Genomic DNA, 24675 nt, shown 5'->3' with positions numbered 1-24675 from the left:
AATTATCAAGTATAATATTGTGATATAAAAATTATTTGTATTTACCCGTTTAAGTTATCTTTATTGATTTTTAGAAATGGGTATTTCTAACTGGAGATTTTCGTTAAATAGATTATTGGTCGGTCAGCCTACATATTTATGTTTAAATTATTTATTTTTATATTTTCTCAGTTTACACAAATCTTTATCCCAAGAAGAAAATCTGAAGGATCAGTTTAATCATACCCTTAATACCTATGAAGAAGCTTTAAAAAGTAGAGAGAACATTGTTTCCATCACTCAACAACAAAATGATGAATTAGCTACCCAACTGCAGCAAGCTCTGACAGATCGAGCAAACATGGAATTAGAGCTTCAGCACACCATCGAGGCCTCCCGAGCAGCCAATGACAAAGTTCAGAAGTAAGTAAAATGACCTTGCATTATTTCAAAAGCATGAAACAAAACAAAACAAAAGCACATTCTTTTGGCAACTGAATAATATATTATTTATGCTCTTAATAGTTTAAGACAAAAGTGGATTGAGCCAAATGAACTTTTTTAGACGGCCTGTCATATCTATATTTGGGGTCAAAAAGTCATTTACTTGCGAATCATGGTTACTATTTAGGGCAAACCATTTTTATTGAATAATTGATCTTCAGGGGTTCATGGAGGCCATACGATTAAAATCAGTTCATAGGTAATAGGTAATTAGCAAGGGGAAGAGACAGTCAAGTTACCAACTCTACTCATTTAGCTTCACAATAATCTTACTTGAGCTGAGATCATCTATGACCTTGCAATCTGAGACCTCTAGGCACATAGAATCCAGTACAGTGAAATTAATTTTCTTGTGTTGTTCTTCTGAAGCATTTAATACAGCTTTTCACTGTACATGATCACATTTATTTTCAATAATCTTTGCATTTTTATTAAAATTTAAATAAAGCTGCATAATCAGTCAGTCCTTAATGATAGATAGCAAAATATTAACAAATAACTTATCAGACAAGGAAGTCACTTGTTAATCTATGGGACTTGAACACTGTAGCAGAATATTCTAAAGCAGCTTTAATGTAATAGAACTTGTCATTTTAACTGAGCCCTTTTTTATGTATTGTTAACAGCATTACATCATTCACACACCTAATTGAATTCAATTTCTAAGACATACCTTCTTCCTTAACAATTTTTTTTTCAGTTTTACAGTATGGAAAAGTAGAGCTAACTTCAAGGTTTCTTACTTCTCAATACTTTTTGTTTGAAAATAAGTCTTCTGAAACATTTCCTCAACATCCCTGAAATTATATCTTGATTACTAGCCCAAGATCAGGTAAATACGTAGTCAAGACTGTTTTAAAACAGATTAGGAATTAATCTTTAAGGTATATGTACCTTGAAACTTATGATTTATGGTGTTATATTTTATAGGTTTAAAGATTAAGTTTGTATTCAGTCAGAAACTGTATCCGATTATTCACAAAGTATATTAACGTTCTAAGAACCCCAAGATAGATATTTAGGTAGATCTCATTTCATTGTAAATTACAAATCAGTAACTTTTGACAGTCAAGATCAGATTTAGCTCTATTTGCTTAAAGGATACAAATACTTAAAAATTTCAAAGTTTTCTTTACCTGTAATCCTTTAATTTCTATACATAACTAAAATTCCCTAAAACAGTGTTTCCCAGAGAGCAATTAGATTTCTAAAGAAATTTGAAAATGTTGTCAACTTTTATTTTTTAGATCTCATCAGCTATTGTTATTATTTTTAAAAGAAATAACTTTGTACCCCAAGAAGTAGAAATAACATTTCTCAGATAACTCTTTAAATTAAATAAGTTTAACCTTTTGAAAAACTAACTATATTGTCCTTATTCTTCACGTTTAAGAACAAACAAATCAAGACTTTTTAATGGAAATGGCACCAATCCATGGACAGAGTTTAAGTGCAACAATTATGTCATTTACAAGAGTTAAATGTTAAATTTTAATTTAAATGTTAAATCTTTTATTCTGATTTCTAGCAATCAGACCTAGATGAAATATTATCAGGCTTTCCGTTTCATATTTAATCCACTATATTTCATCTTTAATTGCCCTCAAGTGTGCAGTGTATCTTCATTACAGTTAATGTGGGCATCAGCCTATTTTGTTGGATATAAGATGATAACCTTCCAGGAAGCCAACTGATAAGACTTTGTTAGATATTAACAGGTATTGGTATTCTGTTAGGTATTAGTATTCTCCATATAATCTGAAATCACTATTACTAGCAATTATTTTTGAAGGTCCTTTGAAAATATGTCAGTATTCCAGGCAATAATTAAAATTTAAATTTAAAAGGTCCACATTTCCCCTTTACCCTTCACAACCAAATTCCTTAAATAACTGATCTGTATTCACTACCTCTAGTTTTTCAATTCCCATTTGTTCTTCTGCTACTCAATACACTATGGCTAGTTCTTATACTAAATTGTTCTTCTTAAGATTACCAGTAATTTCCTAATTATTGAATTCAATGGCCCATTCCTAATTATACTTTATCATAAAATTTATATATGAGCATGGTAAAATAAGTAAAGATGCTCATATATCTTCAACATGGTAATTTAAAAGCTCAGGCTCTGGATTCAGAATGCATAGCTATGTGAACTAGGACATTTTAAAACACTGCCTTGATGTGGGCAATAGTATGTGGACAGTAATACACCTACTTCATAATGTTGTAAGAATTAGATGAGATAATACGTGTGATGCTTTTAGAACAATGTGTGTTGCATAGTCCCTCCTTCTCTTGTCATTTCACTCATACTGCACTATCTCATTCTTCAGAAGGGCACTACCTTTTCAGGACTAATGCATTTATATACGTTGACCGCTCTCCTTGGAGCCTTTTGCCCTTTTCCCTCATGAGAAACATATTCATCCTATGAGATTCAGTGCAGCATAAAAGATAGAGACAAGCTTTGTGGTCAAGTCAGACAGACCTGTGTTTGAGTCCCTGGTTTCCTACCTATTACCTGTGAGATTTAGGGCAAATTGCTTAACTCCTGGAAGCAAAAGTTTTTCAGTTAAAAAATTTGGACAGGGCTCCCCTGGTGGCGCAGTGGTTGAGAGTCCGCCTGCCGATGCAGGGGACACGGGTTCGTGTCCCTCTCTGGGAAGATCCCACGTGCCGCGGAGCGGCTGGGCCTGTGAGCCATGGCCGCTGAGCCTGCGCGTCCAGAGCCTGTGCTCCGCAACGGGAGAGGCCACAGCAGTGAGAGGCCCGCATACCACAAAAACAAACAAACAAAAAATTTGGACAGTTATATTGGCTTCACAGGGAGAGTTGATGTGACTTTCCTAGTCCTCAGCAGTTTCAGAACTGTCCTTGTTCCCTCACTGTTTCTTATCATTCACGTTCACTTTGCCATCAGTCCCCGTTGTTTGCTGCCTAAGTATCTCCTGATTCCCTCCACCTCTTCCCTTGTTAATTGCATTAATTCAGGCCTTAGTCATTCTTCATGACTACTGAAATAATCATTCCTCTAGACTATTGAAATAATCATAAAATTAGTTTACCTGCCTCTAGCTCTCTCAAGTTTATCTTCCTCACCACCACCAGAGTTAATTTTTCTAAAACAGAAATCAGGTTATATTATTTCCCCATTTGAAATCTTTCAGGAGCCCTTCAACCCCTACAAGTTAAAGTTTAAACAACTTAGCGTGATATAGGAGGCCTATCACTGGCCTCCTGCCATTGTTCTAGTGGCATCTCCTCACATGCCCCCTACCACAATATCTCTGCACATGCTATTTCTTCTTCTTAGAACATATTCCTCCCTTTTAGTACCTGGCCAGATTTTTGTTATTCCTTAAATTCCAGTCTAAGTGTTACCCCTGTGACGCTTCTTTATTTTTTCATTCTTTAATTCTTTCATAATACTTAGTCCATACCTTTATTAGAGGTCTCAATCATCTAGATGTTATAATTGCTTTGTATATCTACTCTAATCCCTGTAAAATTACTCATCGAACTTTTCCAAGCCATAGACAGTGTTCTACTCCTCTTTGTATCCCCGTTGCCTCCAAATACTTGCACAGATGCCTGCTGTAAAGTGGGTGCTCCATGAATGCTTATGAACATATGAACTAGAACAATTTAATAGTTCAATAGAATGACAGAATAAAATAAAAGCAGATCAGGTCAGGAATACACAGCAAAACTTCAGGTGTGCTCTGATGTGCTTTAAGCCCTAGATAAAGTTTTTTATCCCAGCCAAGTACCTAGAGCTCACAAGTTTCATAGAAGAGTACGGCACTGGCATCACCACTCCTTCCACTCTCCTCAGAGTTGGGATCTCTTACTTGTTAGTGATCAGCTTTTAACCCTTGTTCTAACCACCAACTTCCATCAAGTTTAATTACATTTAAAAGACCTGAAATCTGCAGTAATAGGACAGAGAGATCATATACTATTTCTAATAATTGTAGAATTTTAAATTTATATTTTATTTCTTTGAGAGTCTAACATTTTTCTTGAATTTTTTAACCTATAGGAGTATACTTGGAAAGTTGTACAGAATTACCATCCATAAACAAGCCAATGTTTATAGCAGATAGTCACTTATAAAGTAAAATGTGGTAAATGCCAGACCTCACTGCCCCAAAATAGCTTCTTGGCCCAGGTATCATAAAGCCTAAAATTTCACCAATGGAAATCCATTCCGTCACGTTAAGCATTACTCTCCTTAGGTACATCTCTTTAAAAAATGTGTATGTTTGTGGAAGAAGAGCACATAGTGATTTAGCTTTTCAGATTACTCTTTTGCCGATTCTGGATGCACTTGGTTTTAGAGAGTTATGTGGAGGCTAAAGAGCAGGTTAAGAGCACGAGAACTTTGTGAGAAAAACTTCTTTTAATAGTTTTGCCCAGACCATCCATAATCCTCATTTATTAAAGAGAAAACTGACACACCAATCCACTAAATGATGTTTTTTATCATAAGAGGCTATGAAATCTGATTCTTTGTGCTATAATTTTCCATGTGTCTTTCCATCTACAGACATGCTTCTGGCCTAGAGCAAGTTTCCCAAAGGAATTTTTTAATGTATTTTACTAAATTTAACATGCTTAAGCTACACATAGTTACTTAAAATAAAAGTATTTACAACCAGACGTACATGGTTAGAAGACCTCTCAAAGATCTAGGTTTTACAATGAAATAACTTTTATCACATATCATCTTAACCGTGGGCCAGATTTACACTGATACTGTTCAAGTTTCGTCATAAAATATAACTATATAATAAATAGATTGGACTAAAAGATGTAAGAAAAAATTGTAAACTTTTAACAAATTTTCAAGAAAAAAATTCATCAACTATTTAGAATTTTCTTTCTATGCTTTAAAAAAAATCAGTTACTTAACATTTGCATGCATTCTAATTTTTAATCGCATAATTAAAATTTCAAAGATCAGCATAAAACACTGCCTTTTGAAATATACGGCATCCTGTGTCTTTTGAGTGGTATTGACAGAAAGAAAAGAAAAGAAAAGAACATGTAAAGCTAATAAAAAGTCTTTCCTGCCTGTTGGCCAAATACTGATTTCTATGAAGAAGTTGAGGTTACAAAGAAATCGTGAATTCTCAGCCTGGTTTCCCTGCTGATGAGTGAAAACTGTCTGTAGTTCTCTTCGAGGTATCAGGGGAGTCACCATAGTGTCACACAAGGGTCCTTAGTGTAGAGCAAACATACTTTCCACAAACTCAGCTGCTTAATCTGTTTGCAGGTTGAATTATAAAACAGGGTAGACGACTCTGGGTGCTGGGAAGGGGAACAGAGCATTTCCACAGTTTCTTGACTTTAAAAAAAAAAAAAGCCTGCTATTCTTTTTTTTTTTAAAAGCCTACATTTTTCATCAAAAGACTTTACTAAACTTTGTAGTTTTGTTGCTATTTCCAGAATCTGATATTAACCATAATGGTTAATAATTAGTAAAATAATTGTGCTAAAATAGTCTTACATAGTTTAATATGAAAAGCATCAGTGAATTTTTTATATAATTACATTATGTTTTCATTAAAATTGTTCTGCTTCTTGCCAACTTTATCTTGATATTTTTCCTCTAAATTCTTGGTTGGACTACAAGTTGCAAAGCAGTACTAGATGTATCTGAACACTTTGTAAATACTTGTTGATTGAATCAAGGAATGCATTTCATAAATTCTCAGCACAAGGTTTAAATCAATATTTAATATAATGTTGAAAGTTGACTTGGATTTATTAGTATTAGTAGTAAATGAGAGGATTTTAAATTTTTCTGGAAATTTCTTCAATCTTTTTTATGTTTGAGATTCAAAAAGCTCTGTGAAATATGATTCATACCTCAGCAAATAATAAATCAAATAGTTAATTTATTTGTGCTAGTTTACGTACAGTTGAACACCCCAGTCAGCTTTGGAAGGCACCTTCTAAATCTAGATCTAATTAGATACAGCTTTATTGTCATTTATATATGAAAGATGGACTCAGATTCCTCCTAAACAATTGTCGTAAAATGTAAAGCATCTAGCATGCTTAATTTTTATTCTTGAACATGATATGTTTTTTAAGAATTTAATGTTCTGGGTTTTTAATCATAACACATGTTTTTAAATTAAATACATATTTAACTTATGAAATACAAGTCTTGTACTCTATCAAACAAGTATGTATTTTATTAAAAATTTAATTCCATTATATATTTGTATAGTGGATCACCTTTCTTATCCATTGAGTACATAAAGTAGGTTTTCTTAGAGCTGCTTTTATTATATACAGAGATACCTACCATGTTTGATAGGTGATATAATTATATTCATTTCTTTATAAAAACTAAAGAATTGAGGCTTATACCTTGAGCTTCAAGGAATGTCTCACTTTGACATGAAAAAAAACATAGTTTTAATTGTCTAGCTCATTTCTTTCTACCAGGGAAGAATTAATGTGGGATTATTAAAATTGAGAAATTCCAATGAAGTGGAAAGTGAAGGATCCAGGCTAAAGAAGAAAAGGGATTCTCTAAACCTAAGTATCTGCACGGTCCCTGATTAATTCCCTTTTATAGTTAACTTTATGGAGTGAATCATAAAAAGCATGAAAGTGGGGACTAAAAAGTTAAATTACAACATGGCTTCTTACATTTGATTTGCTTCTTCATTTCAGAATCTTTCTTCCAATAGGTGATCTAGAGTTGGGCTAGTACACATTTCAGCCTACTAAGATAGATAAAACATGTTTCAGATGATCACTATGGAGAAGAATGAGAGAAAAAGAGCAAAAGGGTTAAATAAGAGAGAGAGTCATACAGTTTTGGTTTAAGACTAAATAAAATGCAGGAATTTTTGTTGTTTTTCATTAGTCCCAGTGTTACAGTAGTTGAAAGTCAGAGATAAGAATTCCTATTATTTTAGGGAAATTATACGATGATCAAGTACACTTTAACTGAAACTTGACAGGCTGAAAAAAATACAACAGGAGTTCTTATACCGCAGAGATATTCTAATGTGATTTTCACACATGTGTATGAAATGTAAGTTCCTTAGAGTGGTCATATGCTCTAACCAGTACCCTTTTCCTTGATTCTGTTCTTAGCTCCAGTTAAAAGCCTTCTTAACCGTTTAAACCTTGCTTCCAGGGTACTTCTGTGAAGATAGGAGAACTATCTTACCTGAGAATACTTTTAGAACTGATAAAAATGAGATATATAAAGTGATTTGAACTTCCTAGGAAAGGTAACAATAACACTAACCACTAGTGTACTTTAGAATACTGCTGTTGTAGTAAAGGAAAAAAGGAAGCTATTGTAGAAATTAGATTTTTAGAAGTTTTCATCATTCCTGCCTGGATCTTGCTCAACCTCATTGATAACTCACTGGGAACATCCTCTTTTGCTTTCTCTATTCTTAAACACACAGATGAATGGATATAATGTATCTATCTGTTGATATAGAAAATGTCTGCATATTTATATAAAACAGGGTCTGAGTTTTTTTTAATGAATTGTCAGTATCCTCACCTAAAATCTGATGTACACTTCCTTACTAGATATAGTTTTATTCCCAAAATATAATTGAAAAATCTAAATTGAACCCAAGAGCAAGTAGAAATATAAATTTTACTTGGATTCTAAGACTCCATGTTTGATTATTTCTCCCCATTATTCCATGTTTGACTGTATCCCCCCACTAAGGGATTTTTCCCAAATGCACATTTGGCCCTCTAAATATAGAATGAAAGAATCTTGTTTATTTCAGGGTAACTCTGTCTGCTAGTGAAATCATAAACAATGTCCACACATAAACTTCATTCTTGATCATTTACATTTAAAGAGAAAAAAATCATTCTATAGCAATGATTAAATCCATTCATATATAGCTTAAATCCATCTTATTTCTTTCTTATATTGTTATATATTCCTGAACAACTCAACAGAAACAGTTTTTTTCCTTCAGTTCTTAACCTAAGTATAAAGAAAAGAATAGTTTTGCTGCTACAGATTATTACTTCATCAGGTGTTTCTATAGAAAGACTAATTAAAAGTGAAAACTAAAAATAGTAAATAGTATTTTGGAACTTTCTAAACTTAAGTAATTTTAATTTTTAAAATTGCTCTGGCATTTATAGCATACAAACTAATAGTTCTTGGAACATCATCATCATTTGACTTTTTCCTTCACAAATACAACAGTATCCTAAAAGCATAATGAAAGCATATGTTCTTTCTCTTTATGTTACCATTTGACAAGCTAAATAACGGTAAAAATAACATATAAACATATTTAAAATCTTGAAACATCTTCTTCCTTAATTTAAAATAATCTGCCTTCTGAACTATGTGTCTTTCACATCAGTCTTCCAAGAAGTTCTCTTCTACTGACTATAGGGCCTAATCTTTCCCAGAATGATGGGAGTAGCACAGTTCAAGAACAAGAATGAATCTCTGTATAATCACACCACAATGTGAGGTGACCCTAAGACAGAGAACTGACCAGATACACATATGGGTTTTAAGAAGACTTTCTGATGCTCTTTTTAACACAGCTGTGAGAAGAATGTGGCTAAGGCCCAATAGTCATTCTTGAGTAGAGCTGGCAAAGGAAACCATGAGGAGAAGAGAATTTAACACATGGGTGTAAGAGAGTACGGCTTCATTGATGCGATCTGAGGGGAATGCCTAATGACTGAAAGAATCAAACTTGGCAATGAAAACACAAAGCTCTTTTCATCAATTCAAACACAGACTCTAAAGCTGCAGATGGTCACCTCCAGCCTTGTCTATTCAGTGTGAGGTTTTATAAAATGGCACTTTGGTGAATACTAATAGATCAAAACAAAGATTTAATAACGTAAAGATGTGGTGTTCATTTTTAAATGAGTATACAGGTCAGTGTCTCAGAAAAGGATAAAAAGAGTACCTTTTATATGTGGGTCTAAAGTCTTTTTGTTATTTTTCAACTTCAAAAATAAATGACAAACGTACAGATTGTGTTTTATGGAAAACAGTTTACATTATGAAAAAGAGACCAAAATCAGAGTTTATATTTACACTCATTGATTTCACAGGTTTTGTTTGAGGACTCTCAGTTTATAACATCTGTTAATGTTTTCATGAAGCTCACTTGATAGGACAAATATATGTTGCCATTCTCAAAGATGAATCAATCTAATTAAAAATTTAGGCCAAAATATTTTATAATTGGAATAGAATTTTTTTCTTGCCTTTTTTAGAAAATGCAAAGACTCATTGTTTAGTACAAAGGAAGCCTTTGAGCTTCAATGTAGTCTTGAAATTACATTTTTGGTACTTTGCATTTGATTTTCTAAGATTTTATAAATTCATACTAATTGTATATATATTCAAAAGTAATTCATTATATTCAACTTGTTACTTATGCTTACATAACTGAATCTTACTTTAAATTAAAATATGGGGTATTTTTCCAGAATAAATTTTATTATTAGACTGGATAGCACTTTATACTTTATAAAATTCTTGAGCTAAACCCAAATAAATTAAGCTTTATTTTCCAAAATAAGCTTAAAATATGAACATGACTTATTAATAGCTTTCATATTTCTACTATATGTGAAGTATAATGAATAAGTCTGTATTCCTAATACTTTAATAAGTGACACAAACATATAATAAAATACTAGAATTGATAGTTAAAAAGGAGACAACTTAGTATCTAATAGAAATACCAGTAAACTAACAGACCCTTGCCTGTCATTAACTGGGTGTGTACAAGTTATTAAACTGTGTTCCTTCTCCGTTTCCTCATCTAGAAGATGGAGCTGATAGACTTGCCCTATCTACTTCAAAGCATGGCTGTGCAGATCAAACAAGGTGCAAGTGCATAAAAGTGCCTTGAAAAACATAATACACTCTATAAATGCAAGCCATTGACTGAAGAATATCTTCTACTTGTAATATACATTTTAGATAAAAAGTTATAATTACCTCTTTGGAACCAGAAATAGTAAGTTAGAAAAATAATATTTTAGCCTCAGAGACATAATGTAAATGTCATGTAACTTTGGAAAAAGTGATTCTGCACATAGATCGTGGAAACTGGAAGTAAAGAGGATTCTGTGCATTCTCACACATTACAAGTGAGAATGCAAAACGGTAAAAATCCCTATGGAGGAGAATTTGATGGTATCTAACAAAATTACATTTATCCTTTGACTAAAGAAAATCACTTTTAGGAATCCCTCCTGAATATATACCTCCTGAATATGAAACAATGTAAGAATTACAGTATTACTTTAATAGCAAACGGAAACAACCCAAATAGCAGAGTAGCTGAATAAACTATGGCAAATATTCACATAGCGTGATATGATGCAACTTTAAAAAAAAAGAAAAAAGTAAGGAAGATGTCTGTAAACTAATATTGATTGACATATCGCTAACTGAAAATAATCAACTATTTATAATATGCTATCTTTTATGTGAGAAATAAGAATAAAAGGAACAGGGAGGATAAACCAGAAACTAATGAAAATAGTTACCTTTGGAGATAGATGGGAAAGAGATCCAGGCATAGGATGGAAATGCAACTTTTCTAACTCTGCCTTTTTGTATAGTTTTGACTTTTGAACCATGTATATATTTTAAATATTCAGAAATTAAAATCAAATGAAAGGGGATTCCCTGGTGGCGCAGTGGTTGAGAGTCCGCCTGCCGATACAGGCGACATGGGTTCGTGCCCCGGTCTGGGAGAATCCCACATGCCGCGAAGCGGCTGGGCCCGTGAGCCATGGCCGCTGAGCCTGCGCGTCCGGAGCCTGTGCTCCGCAACGGGAGAGGCCACAACCGTGAGAGGCCTGCGTACCGGAAAAAAAAAAAAAAATCAAATGAAAAAGATAAAAAAAGCAAACCCTGAAAGTGAATACAAATAGAAATCAATGTACCTAACTATATCAGATTGGTTAGATTCTTATAGAGAGAAAATAATTAACTCAAATATCTTTTGACTATCAGACTGAATATACATCATTAGTGGCATATATTCTAAGGACAAAAAGAAATGCAAAGTAATCTTAAACTTTGCTCAGTATATTCATACTTAGTTGTACTACTGATTATTAAAATTTTGAAACTATTTTCTATATATTGTTGGATTGAGGAAATATGTAAATAAATATTATTAGGAGCCAAGATTTTCACTGTAAAATAGATGACATTAGAAAAAAGCAACTGTAATATTCAATTTGAATTGAAACTATCAATATGAATTCATGCTTTTAAAAATGTATATTTTCCCTTAGCTCTATTCATTGAAAAAGGCTTAGAAGGAAGGGATACACCTAACACCCAGATTTTAGTTTCTGAATACATTTCCTATTAAAGGGTACCAAAGCTCCTAGGTTTGGAGCATGGAAACTACGGTGAGTCTGGATTATCATTTTGTGCCAGAAAGGAAGAAAGTACTCAGAGACTAATAGAGTCATGTAGAAAGGGCACAGGAGCAGCTTGACAAAGTTCCCATAGACCAAATTTGGGATAATGTATGCTTCAAAAGAAGAACTGTATTTGACTATAGAATCCTTAATTGTTACATCTAGGGTTTATAAAGATACTTTAAAAAAAAATGATAGAAGATGGAAAGGAGGAATCTCTTTTGTAAAGGAGAACAGCAGTTAACAAGTACAGATAGAATAATAGAATTAGAAAATCACCACCTTGTAACCCCCACTGTAATTAATTCAAGCAAAGACCATTCATCAGCCATGTAATGAGTTAAAAGAAGCTACTTTGGCACTAAAGTCAGTCAGTCTAGTTTGGGGAAACTTGCTTAGCATATACCAGAGAGTTCAGAGCTTAAAAATCAGAGAGGGCTTAGACATGGGGATTTAAGATGTCAGGTGCCTTCAAACAATATTTAGGGATTTATTATTAAAATTTACTTTAGAAATTTTTCTTACTCAAATATTCTGTGCTTATGTAAATGATAGAAGATAGACCTAAATCATTCAACCTTTTATCAAAATTCATCTTTTAAAGAAACTCACTATAATGTAAAGAAGTTTTGCCTTAGAGATTTTATCAATATTAGACTAGGGTACTGATCCTGTATTTAAATTTTGATATTTTGTTTATCATGGTGTTTTTGTGTTAATTTTGATTTTTTTTTGAATATTGCATTTAAATATTTATCCTGATAATGAGACTTTTTACACCTCTTTAAATTGTTCATCTGAATTGAGTGCCCCATTCACCTACCCTAGATGTAGTGCTGAATACTCTATAGAATATGAAAGAGGGCACTTCTAGTTTACCCTCATTCAAAAGTAAGAACAGGGCTTCCCTGGTGGCTCAGTGGTTGAGAGTCCGCCTGCCGATGCAGGGGACACGGGTTTGTGCCCCGGTCCAGGAGGATCCCACATGCGGCGGAGCGGCTGGGCCCGTGAGCCATGGCCGCTGAGCCTGCGCGTCCGGAGCTTGTGCTCCGCAACGGGAGAGGCCACAACAGTGAGAGGCCCGCGAACCGCAAAAAAAAAAAAAAAGTAAGAACAACTTACTGAGTTATCCTAGTGTGTATGATTTATACTGAATGGTGTTTCATGTTCAGAAATATTAGTCATATAATGGAGCTGAACAACTGTGGTTCTTCCCACCATATGGAAATTGACCAGGTTTTTAATTATATACTGTCCAGAAAATCTACCACTGTCTGAATTTCTGTTTCTTACTTTACAGTCATTACCTGCACCAGTTTTGTCAATTGTTGATTTGTCTTTATTTCAATCATCTGAGTAGCTGGGTTATTGTATCTATCTACAGTAGGATCATGATTGTCTTCTAGACCCTAAGTGTTGATTTCAATTTGAGAATATATGGTATTTATGAATCAAAGATAAATCAGATAGAGAAAATTACTGTGATGATTCCAGCTTAATAAGTTGAATATTACTTTTACTTTGTAGGCCCCTGGCTTAGTCTAAAGTTTGAAGGTTCCTTGATATATTATCTCTACTAGTCTCCCAAAGGATGTTGCCAGTCTTTTGAATTAAACTTGAATAAGGTTGATTTGTATTCCCTGTTAATCAAAATTTGAAATGTTGACATTAGAAAATTTCATTCAGTGCTAATTATATATGACTTTTATGAAAGTTAGGAAGAAAAGAATCCTACATTTTAAAGTTTAGTATCAGCCTAAAGCCCTATGAAAACAATAGTGAGTAGCTTAATAAGTCATCTTAATAAGATACCTTAATAAAACTAACCAGTTATTCTAGCTTGCTGCATTTCACTTGGCAGTATAAAAATCAGTGACTTACTTCCTCCATCATTAATTGAAACTTTTCTGGGTTTAAAATGATCAAAAACCTCAGCAATGTTATAGCAACGTTTCCTAACCTTTCTTGACTCTTAATTCCCTTTAATAGTAATACATATTCTCTAGGCAGAGTTTTAAGTATCCTTCTTGCATTGGTGTAAGATAAGTTAATTTGCATTGATTGTTTTATAAGTTTTATTTTAAGTACAGTCTTTCGTATTCATATGTAACATCATATGCTGTTTGAAATATATATAAGGAAGTATTAATAGATTAAAATTTAGTAATGTATTATGGCATTAAATAACTGCTTGTGAGATGATATTTGGAATTCTTAACATTTTACTTTTAAAATGAAATAATGGTGGTTTTTTAGCCTGCATTTGCTAGAATATTTCCATGAATAGCACATTATGAGTGTTTTTGGTGCTTACTCCGATGTATGTAAAACTAAATTTAATATTATTACTATTCCAGTGTTTTCTCTCTCTAACTTTGTTTTTTAAGTAACAGCTACTAAACAAGTAATACGAGTAGTCTGATAAAATGAACACAACATAGAGATCTGGTGAAGAGAATCTTGAGGTGAATTTACGGATTTATTTTGATGCTCCTCATTTGTAATTGAAATTCAGTCTACTTTCTGCTTCCTCTGAGTATTTCAGTGGTCCGTTAGAGGTAGAAATTAAACAATTTACAGCTAAAAAGAAAAAAAAGATGCTCAAAACAACGTGTTGACCAGCTATGTTCAGCTATATGATAAATCAACTGAGGGACTGAGTCACGAACATGCTGTGCTAATCTTTGCTGAACCTTCATTCTGCTCATTCATGTGCACTCAGAAGACCTCAAGTAGTCCATTTTAAAAGGCTATATAAATTAATTTAATTAAAGGCAAAAATATTTAATAATAATTTTTGCTTTGGCTTCAAAAATAGAACTCAGAACACTACTCATTAGCAACATTATCACCTTCAGCTACATGATCTGTGAATTTTTAAAGGGCAAAATTTTTAAAAATGATCCTTTAGAGAATTTCATTACAAGTTTTACACACCCACTTTACTCTTTCATCAATTTAAACACATTTTTATATTGTTTAAAAAAATTTTTTTCCTCAAAAGCATATTTTAAAATACTTTCATCATTTATTAAACAGCGCCCCCAACAAGTACATATTAAAGTTGATAAATTATCTGAATTAGTTAAATTAGGATGTAAGTTATTGAAAGGAATCATTTGCTGGAAAACGTATGTATTACAGCATATTAGATAAATGTTAATGGTTTTTAGAAGCAACCTAAGTGTCCATCGACAGATGAATGGATAAAGAAGATGTGGCACATATACACAATGGAATATTACTCAGCCATAAAAAGAAACGAAACTGAGTTATTTGTAGTGAGATGGATGGACCTAGAGTCTGTCATACAGTCAGAAAGAGAAAAACAAATACCATATGCTAACCCATATATATGGAATCTAAAAAAAAAATGTTTCTCATGAACCTAGGGGCAGGACAGGAATAAAGACGCAGACGTAGAGAATGGACATGAAGACACAGGGAGGGGGAAGGGTAAACTGGGACGAAGTGAGAGAGTAGCATTGGCATATACACACAACCAAATGTAAAATAGATAGCTAGTGGGAAGCAGCTGCATCGCACAGGGACATCAGCTGGGTACTTTGTGACCACCTAGAGGGGTAGGATAAGGAGGGTGGGAAGGAGACGCAAGACGGAGGGTATATGGGTATATACGTATGCATATAGCTGATTCACTTCGTTATACAGCAGAAACTAACACAACATTGTAAAGCAATTATACTCCAAAAAAGATGTTAAATAAATAAACAAATAAATGTTAATGGTTTCTTTACATATCTTCAAATAAAAAAATATTTTTTAAAAAAGGAAATTGAAGGGCTTCCCTGGTGGCGCAGTGGTTGGAAGTCCGCCTGCCGATGCAGGGGACACGGGTTCGTGCCCCGGTCCGGGAAGATCCCGCATGCCGCGGAGCGGCTGGGCCCGTGAGCCATGGCCACTGAGCCTGCGCACGTCAGGAGCCTGTGCTCCGCAACGGGAGAGGCCACAACAGTGAGAGGCCCGCGTACTGAAAAAAAAGAAAAGAAAAGAAAGAAATTTAATAGTTTATTATAGAATAATTGACTATAGGCTTTAAGATGCTTAATAAATATTCTTTTCATTATGAGCAAAGTGTACAACTCTAAGACCTGATTTTCTTTATTAGGGGACTTACTAAATATTAGTCTTTACTAGTCCACTTTTATGTATTTATCATTTATGCCAACACTCTTGATTTTGCTCTAAAGTATTCTGCAACTTGCTATTATATGATACTAGCCCCAGAGCTAACTTTTTCGGTCTACTGAGTATGCTTAGTATATTCTATAACTAATAAATCAATAAAATCCTGTAATGTACAAACTCCTATCTCTATGAAGCAATAGTAAGCAAACTATAAGTGAATGCATGAGTCCAAAAAAGGTATGTTTTGATTATACTGACTCTGAGAACATTTGACTTTAACAGTATACATCATTTATTGTGTGGTATAAATTGGTTGTAGTACTGTTCATAACTTTTGAATAGTAGATCCAGTGAATACTAAAACAATAAAAATGTTTATATCATGGGAATACATTTTAAGTAATTATTCTGAAGAGCTACATGTTAGTGGTATCTTTGAGCAAATTAATAAATCATATTACTTGCTTAGGGAGTGAAACTGGAACGTGCTAATAAAATTTTTATCTTTAGTCATTGAATTTTATATTGGTTTCATACATTTTCTATATCATACTATAATAGCAGCAAAAATGCATTAAAAACTTTCAAATACATTTAAGTAACAATTTAACACAATAAACTCTACATTGATTAAGTAAATGTGTTTAGAAGATAATAAAATGAATGCATCAAAGAAGTTCCTTTACAATCATGTTTTGCTCATTTAAAAATAATTCCTGCTTAATGTAATGTTTCATTTCTTGTTAAAATTTTGCCAAGTCTTAAATAGCTAACCTATCTGGTCCCCTAATTCTTTAATGAAACTATACTTTCATGATAAAACATAGCTTTGATACTCTTTTCCTGACAGATTTTGTCACTTTTGGAAATAACTGTTTTGACAACTAGAAAGTGGCTGTTTATATTTATAATTGGTTGTTGTAGATGTCCTAATTAGTTATTGTAAAGTGAAAAAGTAAGTATAAATCATTACAGTTGGGTTGATTCAGGAAGTAAATAGCCATGCCAATATAAATATTAGAATTTTTTCAGATCTCAAAAATGAATGTATTTCATTCTAAATAAAAAAGATGAAAGAGAAAGTTTCTTAATGGATGAAAGTCCATAATTTAAATATTTTACCAATTATAAGAAGCAGGATCTTGAACAATTGTATTCATGACTTTATCCAACAAATATTTTTAAAACATGTACAGTGTCAGGCACAGGTGAACAAAATCAAACTCTACCTTGATTTCATGAAGCAAACCTTCGTTCAGGAGAGATAAGTATTAAATATTCATACAAATAAGTATGTAACTACCATTTGTGATTAACGTGATGAGGGAAAATTCTCCACAAACTGTAAGAGAATATAACAGATCTAATGCAGATTTGTGTTAAAGGGATAAGGTTTTTACTAAGCTGTGGCCAGAAGTATAAATAGGAATTAGCCAGGGGAAAAACACCTTTCATGTGGAAACCACAGCAAAGAACTTGGCACATGGGAGAAACTGAAGGAAGATCTTTTTGGCCAGAGGGCAGCTTGGAACAAAAAAGGAGGATGGAGTAGTATGCAGAGTCAGATCTTGAAGAACATTGTAACCCTTGTCAAGGTTTCTCTCTGTTAGTTTCCTTTTTTTAGCTTAAGCAGTGGAAGTTGTTGATAGATTTTAATGAGGGTACATGTTCTGATTTGCATTTTTAAAAGATTAGCCCTGAATGCTCTGTGGAGGATAGATTGGAATGAGATAAGAAGAGAAGTAGAGAGACTCACTAGGAAGGAATAGTAGTCGTGAGAAATCGTGATGACTTGGACCAGGGGAGTATCATTGGAGATAGAGAGGAGTGGGACTTGAGATGTACATGGATGGCATCCAAGCAGTAAACTGCCTGGATAGGATGCGGGGTGTTAAGGGGAGCTCCCAAATTTTTGTCTTGAGCAACCTGATAGATGGAAATACCATTTATTGAGACAGAAAACTAGAGGAAGAACAGATGTGAAATGGAAGAACATTTTTAACGAGTTTAATTTGAGTAGTACGCAAGACATCCAAATAGCTATCCCTCTTGGTGTCTTAGTTTCTCAAGGAAGGGGCTTACATTTATAACAAATAAACCTTCAGAATTGTTAACAGGTCCTTTAAGAAAATACTTGAGATTTATGTCACTTACATTTAAAGTGATCACTTATATTTAGAGCTTAAAATTCTAATGAAAAGAGGATATCCTGCAGTTCTCTTGCATGATAACCTTACCATTAGGCTATATGAGGAGGCCATATAACATACTGTGATATAATTGATGTCTGCAATGCCAGGAGTAACCTATGAACACTATTTAGTTAGTATATCTTTCCATCCAATAGAACAGAACATTTTTATACAAAAGTTTTCATAGAACCATCTTGCCAAGAATCAGTTGGTTTTAAAACTATGTCATTCGTCAATATTTTGTGACAGAATTCATCCTTGCTATGTATATTTCCTACTAATAATGAATTTGTATCATATTAAAAGATATAATGAATACATATCATACAAAAGATATAATGAATACATATCAACCAACTAAGTATATAATTTGAAACCATAATTTAGTTATATTTTGTTTCAGGACAAAAAATATACTTTTGAGGTTTATAGTAGCCTAGTTATCTTCTGCTCTATAACAAATTACTCCAAAACTTCACAGCTTAGAACTCTTACTATTTCACAGTTTCTTTGGATAAGGGATCTCAACTTAGCTGGGTCCTCTGGTTCCACGTGTCTCACAAGCCTGCAGTAATCTCAAGACCTGACTAGGAAGGATCTATTTTCTAGATGTCTCACATGGTTGTTGTCAGGATTCAGTTCTCACAGGCTGTTAGAGCAAAGCTTCTCAGTTCTTCTCACACTCAAGGCCTCAGGCCTTCTTTGGTTCCGTGCTATGTGGGTCTCTCCATGTAGCATCTCACAACATGGCAGGTGGCTTCACTGGAATGCAAGCAAGGAGAGAGAGAGAGAAAGCTAGCAGAATAGAAGTCACAGCCTTTTGTTGCCTAATCACAGAAGTGACATTCCATCATTTATGCCATGTTCTGTTCATTAGAAACAAGTCCTTAGGTCCAGTCCACACCGATGGGCAGGGGATTACACAATGGTGTGAATACCAGAAGGCAGGCATCGTTGAGAGCTATATAAGAAGCTGCCTCCCACAAAGTTTTCAGAAGGTTAAGTTACTTTTATTAGGCCTTGGGTAGCTAAAAATTGATGGTCTGTAAGACATTCAGTTGATCATATTGCTTCAGGAGCAGTGATAGTTGTAAAATGCACAACCGGAATCTGACCTGAGGAAACCATCACAATCCTCTGAAAATCTACAAGATCCTATCTAGAAACCAAAGGTCATGGCAAGGTCAAAACTTCTACAGAAACCAACGCCTGAGCCAAAATAAGTATTGGATTAGCCAAAATATTCGTTTGGTTTTTCCCGTAAGATGGCTTAGTTTTCTTCAATGTATTTCGAAACAGTTTTGTTAGATTGTATTGTAACAGCTGTCATATCAGCGTGCATTTTTTTAAAAAGTTATCAAAATTGGTGAATTTTTGTATAGCCATTTTAATATTGAAAACTGAAGAAAAAAAGCAACATTTTCAGCATATTATGCTTTATTATTTCCAGAAAGGTAAAAACACAAATGAAATGCAGTAAAAGATTTGTGCAGTATATGGAGAAGGCGTTGTGACTGATAGAATGTGTCAAAAGTGGTTTGCGAAGTTTCGTGCTGGAGATTTCTCGCTGGATGATGCTCCACAGTTGGGTAGACCAGTTGAAGTTGATAGCGATCAAATCGAGACATTGAGAACAATCAATATATCACGCAGGAGATAGCCAACATACTCAAAATATCCAAATCAAGCATTGAAAATCATTTGCACTGGCTTGGTTATGTTAATCACTTTGATGTTTGGGTTCCACATAAGTTAAGCGAAAAAAAATTGGTCATATTTCCGCATGCGATTCTCTATTTAAACGTAACAAAAATGTTCTGTCAGAAAGAGAAAAAATATATCGTATATTAATGCATATATATGGAATCTAGAATACTGATGAACCTATTTTCAGGGCAGGAAAAGAGACGCAGACGTAGAGAATGGACTTGTGGACACAGTGGGGGGGGACGGGGAGGGTGGGACGAATTGAGAGAGTAGCATTGACATATATACACTATCATGTGTAAAATAGCTAGCTAGTGGGAAGCTGCTATATAGCATAGGGAGCTCAGCTCGGTGCTCTGTGATGACCTAGAGGGATGGGATGGGGGGAGGCTCAAGAGGGAGGGGATATATGTATACATAGAGCTGATTAACTTTGTTCTACAGCAGAAACTAACACATTGTAAAGCAATTATACTCCAATAAAAAATTTTTAAAATAGAAAAAATAAAAAAAATTGTGACGGGTGATGAAAAGTGGATACTGTACAATAATGTGGAACGGAAGAGATCGTGGGGCAAGCGAAATGAACCACCACCAACCACACCAAAAGCCGGTGTTCATCCAAAGAAGGTGATGTTGTGTCTGTGGTGGGATTGGAAGGGAGTCCTCTATTATGAACTCCTTCCAGAAAACCAAACGGTTAATTCCAGCAAATACTGCTCCCAATTAGACCAACTGAAAGCAGCCCTCGACGAAAAGCGTCCGGAAGTAGTCAACAGAAAACGCATAATCTTCCGTCACATTACCCCAAGACTGCATGTTTTTTTGATGACCAGGCAAAAACTGTTACAGCTTGGCTGGGAAGTTATGATTCATCCGCCGTATTCACGGGACATTACACCTTCGGATTTCCATTAATTTCTGTCTTTACAAAATTCTCTTAATGGAAAAAATTTCAATTCCCTGGAAGACTGTGAAATGCACCTGGAACAGTTCTTTTCTCAAAAAGATAAAAAGTTTTGGGAAGATGGAATTATGAAGTTGCCTGAAAAATGACAGAAGGTAGTGGAACAAAAGGGTGAATATTCTTGGTGAACATGAAAAATGTGTCTTTTACTTCAAAACCGAAGGAACTTTTTGGCCAATCCAATACCAGGAATCATGCATATTCAGAAACTAATAGATCACGAACAGGGTAGCTAGCAGAATCTGTCTCTGGTGCTGTCAGTTCCTACTTATAAATTTCAATTTTAAAATTCAAAGTGCCACTAGCTAGTGTAAGAAACAAGGAGGAAGGGGTTAGAATTTTGCCTCTTTCAAATAAAAATGAATACAGAGAATCTGAGTCAAGATTTAGGCCAGTCCTACTAGTAAAAATGAGAAAAATAAAATAACGGGGGTGGGGGAGTGCTCATCTGTGGTGAATGTAGGAAACCAGTCAGTATTATTTGAATATATGCTGAAGTGTAGCAGGGTTATTGGTATTTCAGATCTGTTCATTGTTGATATTGATGCTGTTAATGATTATACGCAGTTTTTAAAAAATCAGTAGCAATGGATGTTCAGCAAAAATTTGTTACCAAATGTAAGTATTTAAACACTGAAGCTTATTTTAAAAGGACAAATAATTATAATCATTAACATGAAAGATTACCAAAAAATAAGTTGAAATAATAATAAACATGATTATTGTTACAATAGCAATGTCAGTGAATGGACAGCTCTTAAAATATTTTTGTAAAATAAGATGAAAAAGAGCTTTAAATAATGATAAGATAAAAGTTGAATGAGAGTAGTGCCTGCCCATATCCAAATACCTTGAACTATGTGAAGGTACTTAGAAAATTCTTTGAAACTTATTTCTTCTGCTCTTCAATTCAATTATTATCTTAACCAAGTATGTATTATTCACCAAGCATTGAAGTAGACACGGGAGATCACTGGTAGATAAAATTAAAGACAGCAGCATTTGCCATCACTGAGCTTACAGTCTAGCAAAGGATACTGACAAGTAAACAGCAATTATAAAGAGGAAGTGTGTGTTACTATGGGAACACTTAAAGAGGATACCTGTATCAGACTTGGATCAGTCAGGGGAGGTTTCATAGTTGTGAAAAGCATATATGTTTCATTAATTCTGTGGGTTATGTTGCTAGTAGTCTTGGTTACCTGTTACAGCATGCCATAGAAAAAAGGTCTAAGATTCAAGCCCTCCCAAATTTTGATTTTTAAAATATTGCATATGCTATAGCATATGTACAATATTCACCTACTAAAGAAATAACAACACAGAATCTAATCAGATCTGCATCCTTCATTTAAAGCCCTAAGGACTATAAGTGTTTCAGAATTTAGAATTTTTCAAATTTTGTAAAGGTAATATGATGTATATTCTCTTTATTAGTTAACATCTTCATTTGTTGTGGAGAAGCACAGTGACATATATGAATTACCACCCTAGATCAGGTTTTGCTGTTACATGAGTTTGCAACAAACTTATAAAAATACTTTTGCTTTTTCAGAGCTTTTTCAGTTTTGAAATTGTGCATTAAAAGATTATGAATAGAGCCTCCTTTTCCATAAAAAGGTAATTGGAACCTGATAAATTAACAAAATGATATCCAATGAAGACTTTGCATTATTTTTGTGCCTATAATATCAGTCATTGAAATTTAAAGGAAAGATCTCACTCATTCCTCTATGATGGTATATTGACTATCTCTCAATGATTAGGAGAATCAGTGGGAAAAAGTAGAGAATATTCCTAATGGCTTCTTTACCACTAGTATTTCTAAGAGATTATGGAATAGCAAAAGTTGTTTAAGTTTTAGGGATATAAGAACCACAAAAGTGTGATAAATATTTTTAAATAGAAATTTTAATAACTTTATTAAATGTTAGCTTCTCCAGGCTAATATTTATGTCAGGTCTCTGGTCAAGGTAGTTGTATATATTCTGCTTTATAGTATTAGATAATGTAGTAACTTAATGGACTAGGCTGAATTTATTGAGAGGGATTTGTCACAGTGGAAACTTTTTTATTTCAACATTTTCCCAAAACTTTATTCCATTGTTGTTAATTTTTTTTTCTGGAATCTTACAAGTCAATTAAGTTTTATGTTTACTGAGATGCATAACCACCTATTAGTTGCGTTAAGTAAAAAGAAAAAGTCAAGTGCCACACCTAAAGGATTTTTTTTGAAAGAGGGATCTGTGGTTTTCTCTGGAAAAGATGTCCTTTTATTACAGGCTCCAGCTAGCTTTTGAGGGATGGGCCACTAAAAGAGAGGAGAAACTAGAAACAATTCAGATTACTTTAGAGCATCAAGTTCTCATTAGAGCCCATATTTAAGTTGTTTTGACCTTCTCCCTAAAAACCTCTCCTCACAGTTCTGTGAATATGATCCCTGTTTTAAGCAAAGCATTTTGCCTACCCATGAATAGGAATGTATACTGATGTGTCCAAGAAAGATAAAGGGGAATGTGTGTATCTTAATAGTGCTAAAAAAATTAACTTTGAAATTTCAGTCTCTAAAATATTATCAGCTTCCTTACAGATTTTCAAAAATATAAGCATTAATTGCTAATTCCCAGCCAATACAAAACATTGTGAAATAATACTTTGAATCTTAAAACATATTACTGTATACATATATCTTTTGTAGACTAGAATGCAAGTTCTGTGAGAGAAGGATTTGGGTTTGTTTATTTGGGTTTTTTAAATTTGCTATTACAAACTATGCTACAAGTGAACAGCCTTCCTTAAGCATATTTTTGTGTAGTCCTTTCACTAGATCTATAGGATAAATTTCTAGAAATGAAAAATTTAAGGTTAAAAAACGTATGTGTCTTTAATTCTAAGTATTGCCAAATTGTTCTGTTAAAAAGTTGTATCAAAAAAAAAAAAGTTGTATCAACCAACAATAATCTGCGAGAATGCTTATTCCCCAAGCTTCACCACTATTTAGTATTATCAGAGTTTTTAACCTTCCAATCTGAAAGATGAAAAATTATATCTCATTTTAATATATATTCCCTTAATTATGAATAAAGTTAAGCTATTTTTAATATTTATTGCAGTATATTTTTCTTTTTATGTGAACTGCCTGTTCATGACCTTTTCCCATTTTTGTATTGGACTGTTAATCAATTTTTGTTGATTTGAAAGAACTCTTTGGATAGTAAATAAATTAGCTTTTTATTATATGTACAGGGAACATTTTTTTTGTTTAAAACTTTTTTTTTTTCAACAGAGACTTTTTCTGTTACAGTGTCAGGTTTATTTGTTAAGTTGCTTAGTTGAGAGTTTTTTTAATTGTTACTCATGATTATCTGTCTAGAAAAAGCATTAGAACTATTTATAAACTTGATTTTTGTGTACCTTTTTTCTTTTAAAGAAAGGGTTGTTTTTATCAGTAGTCCAGTAGGTAATAGTTTTTTTACCTTAATACTAATGCAGGTTGGTTTATCTTAGCAAATAAGCTATTTAGTCATAGTTCTTCAGCTATAAATCTCCTCTTCCAAAGCAAATATCCTGCAAGGATAAAACAAACAGGATCAAAACACAATGAGAGGTTTGAGCTCTTAGTATCTGGATTGGCCTCATTTGGGTGTGGGAGATTAAAGGAAAGTACCTGAGGTAGCCTTCACTATATAAGAAGTCTCTTTCAGTTCAAATAATGTTTTTAAATATTGTAAAAACTTA

General features: G+C 33.5%; 1 protein-coding gene across 1 annotated transcript in view; it reads left to right on the top strand.

The window, feature by feature from the left end:
• Window positions 1-24675, top strand: part of MIPOL1 (mirror-image polydactyly 1) — a 299590-nt gene that overhangs the window by 251575 nt on the left and 23340 nt on the right. The window contains exon 12 of the mRNA XM_079912918.1: window positions 172-402. Within this exon, the coding sequence (XP_079769044.1) occupies window positions 172-402 (231 nt within the window). The remainder of the gene's footprint in view (window positions 1-171; window positions 403-24675) is intronic.

Source organism: Stenella coeruleoalba (assembly GCF_951394435.1).
Source record: "Stenella coeruleoalba genome assembly, chromosome: 2".
In the NCBI taxonomy this organism is placed as follows: domain Eukaryota; kingdom Metazoa; phylum Chordata; class Mammalia; order Artiodactyla; family Delphinidae; genus Stenella; species Stenella coeruleoalba.
This window is presented reverse-complemented; position numbering and strand designations above follow the sequence as displayed.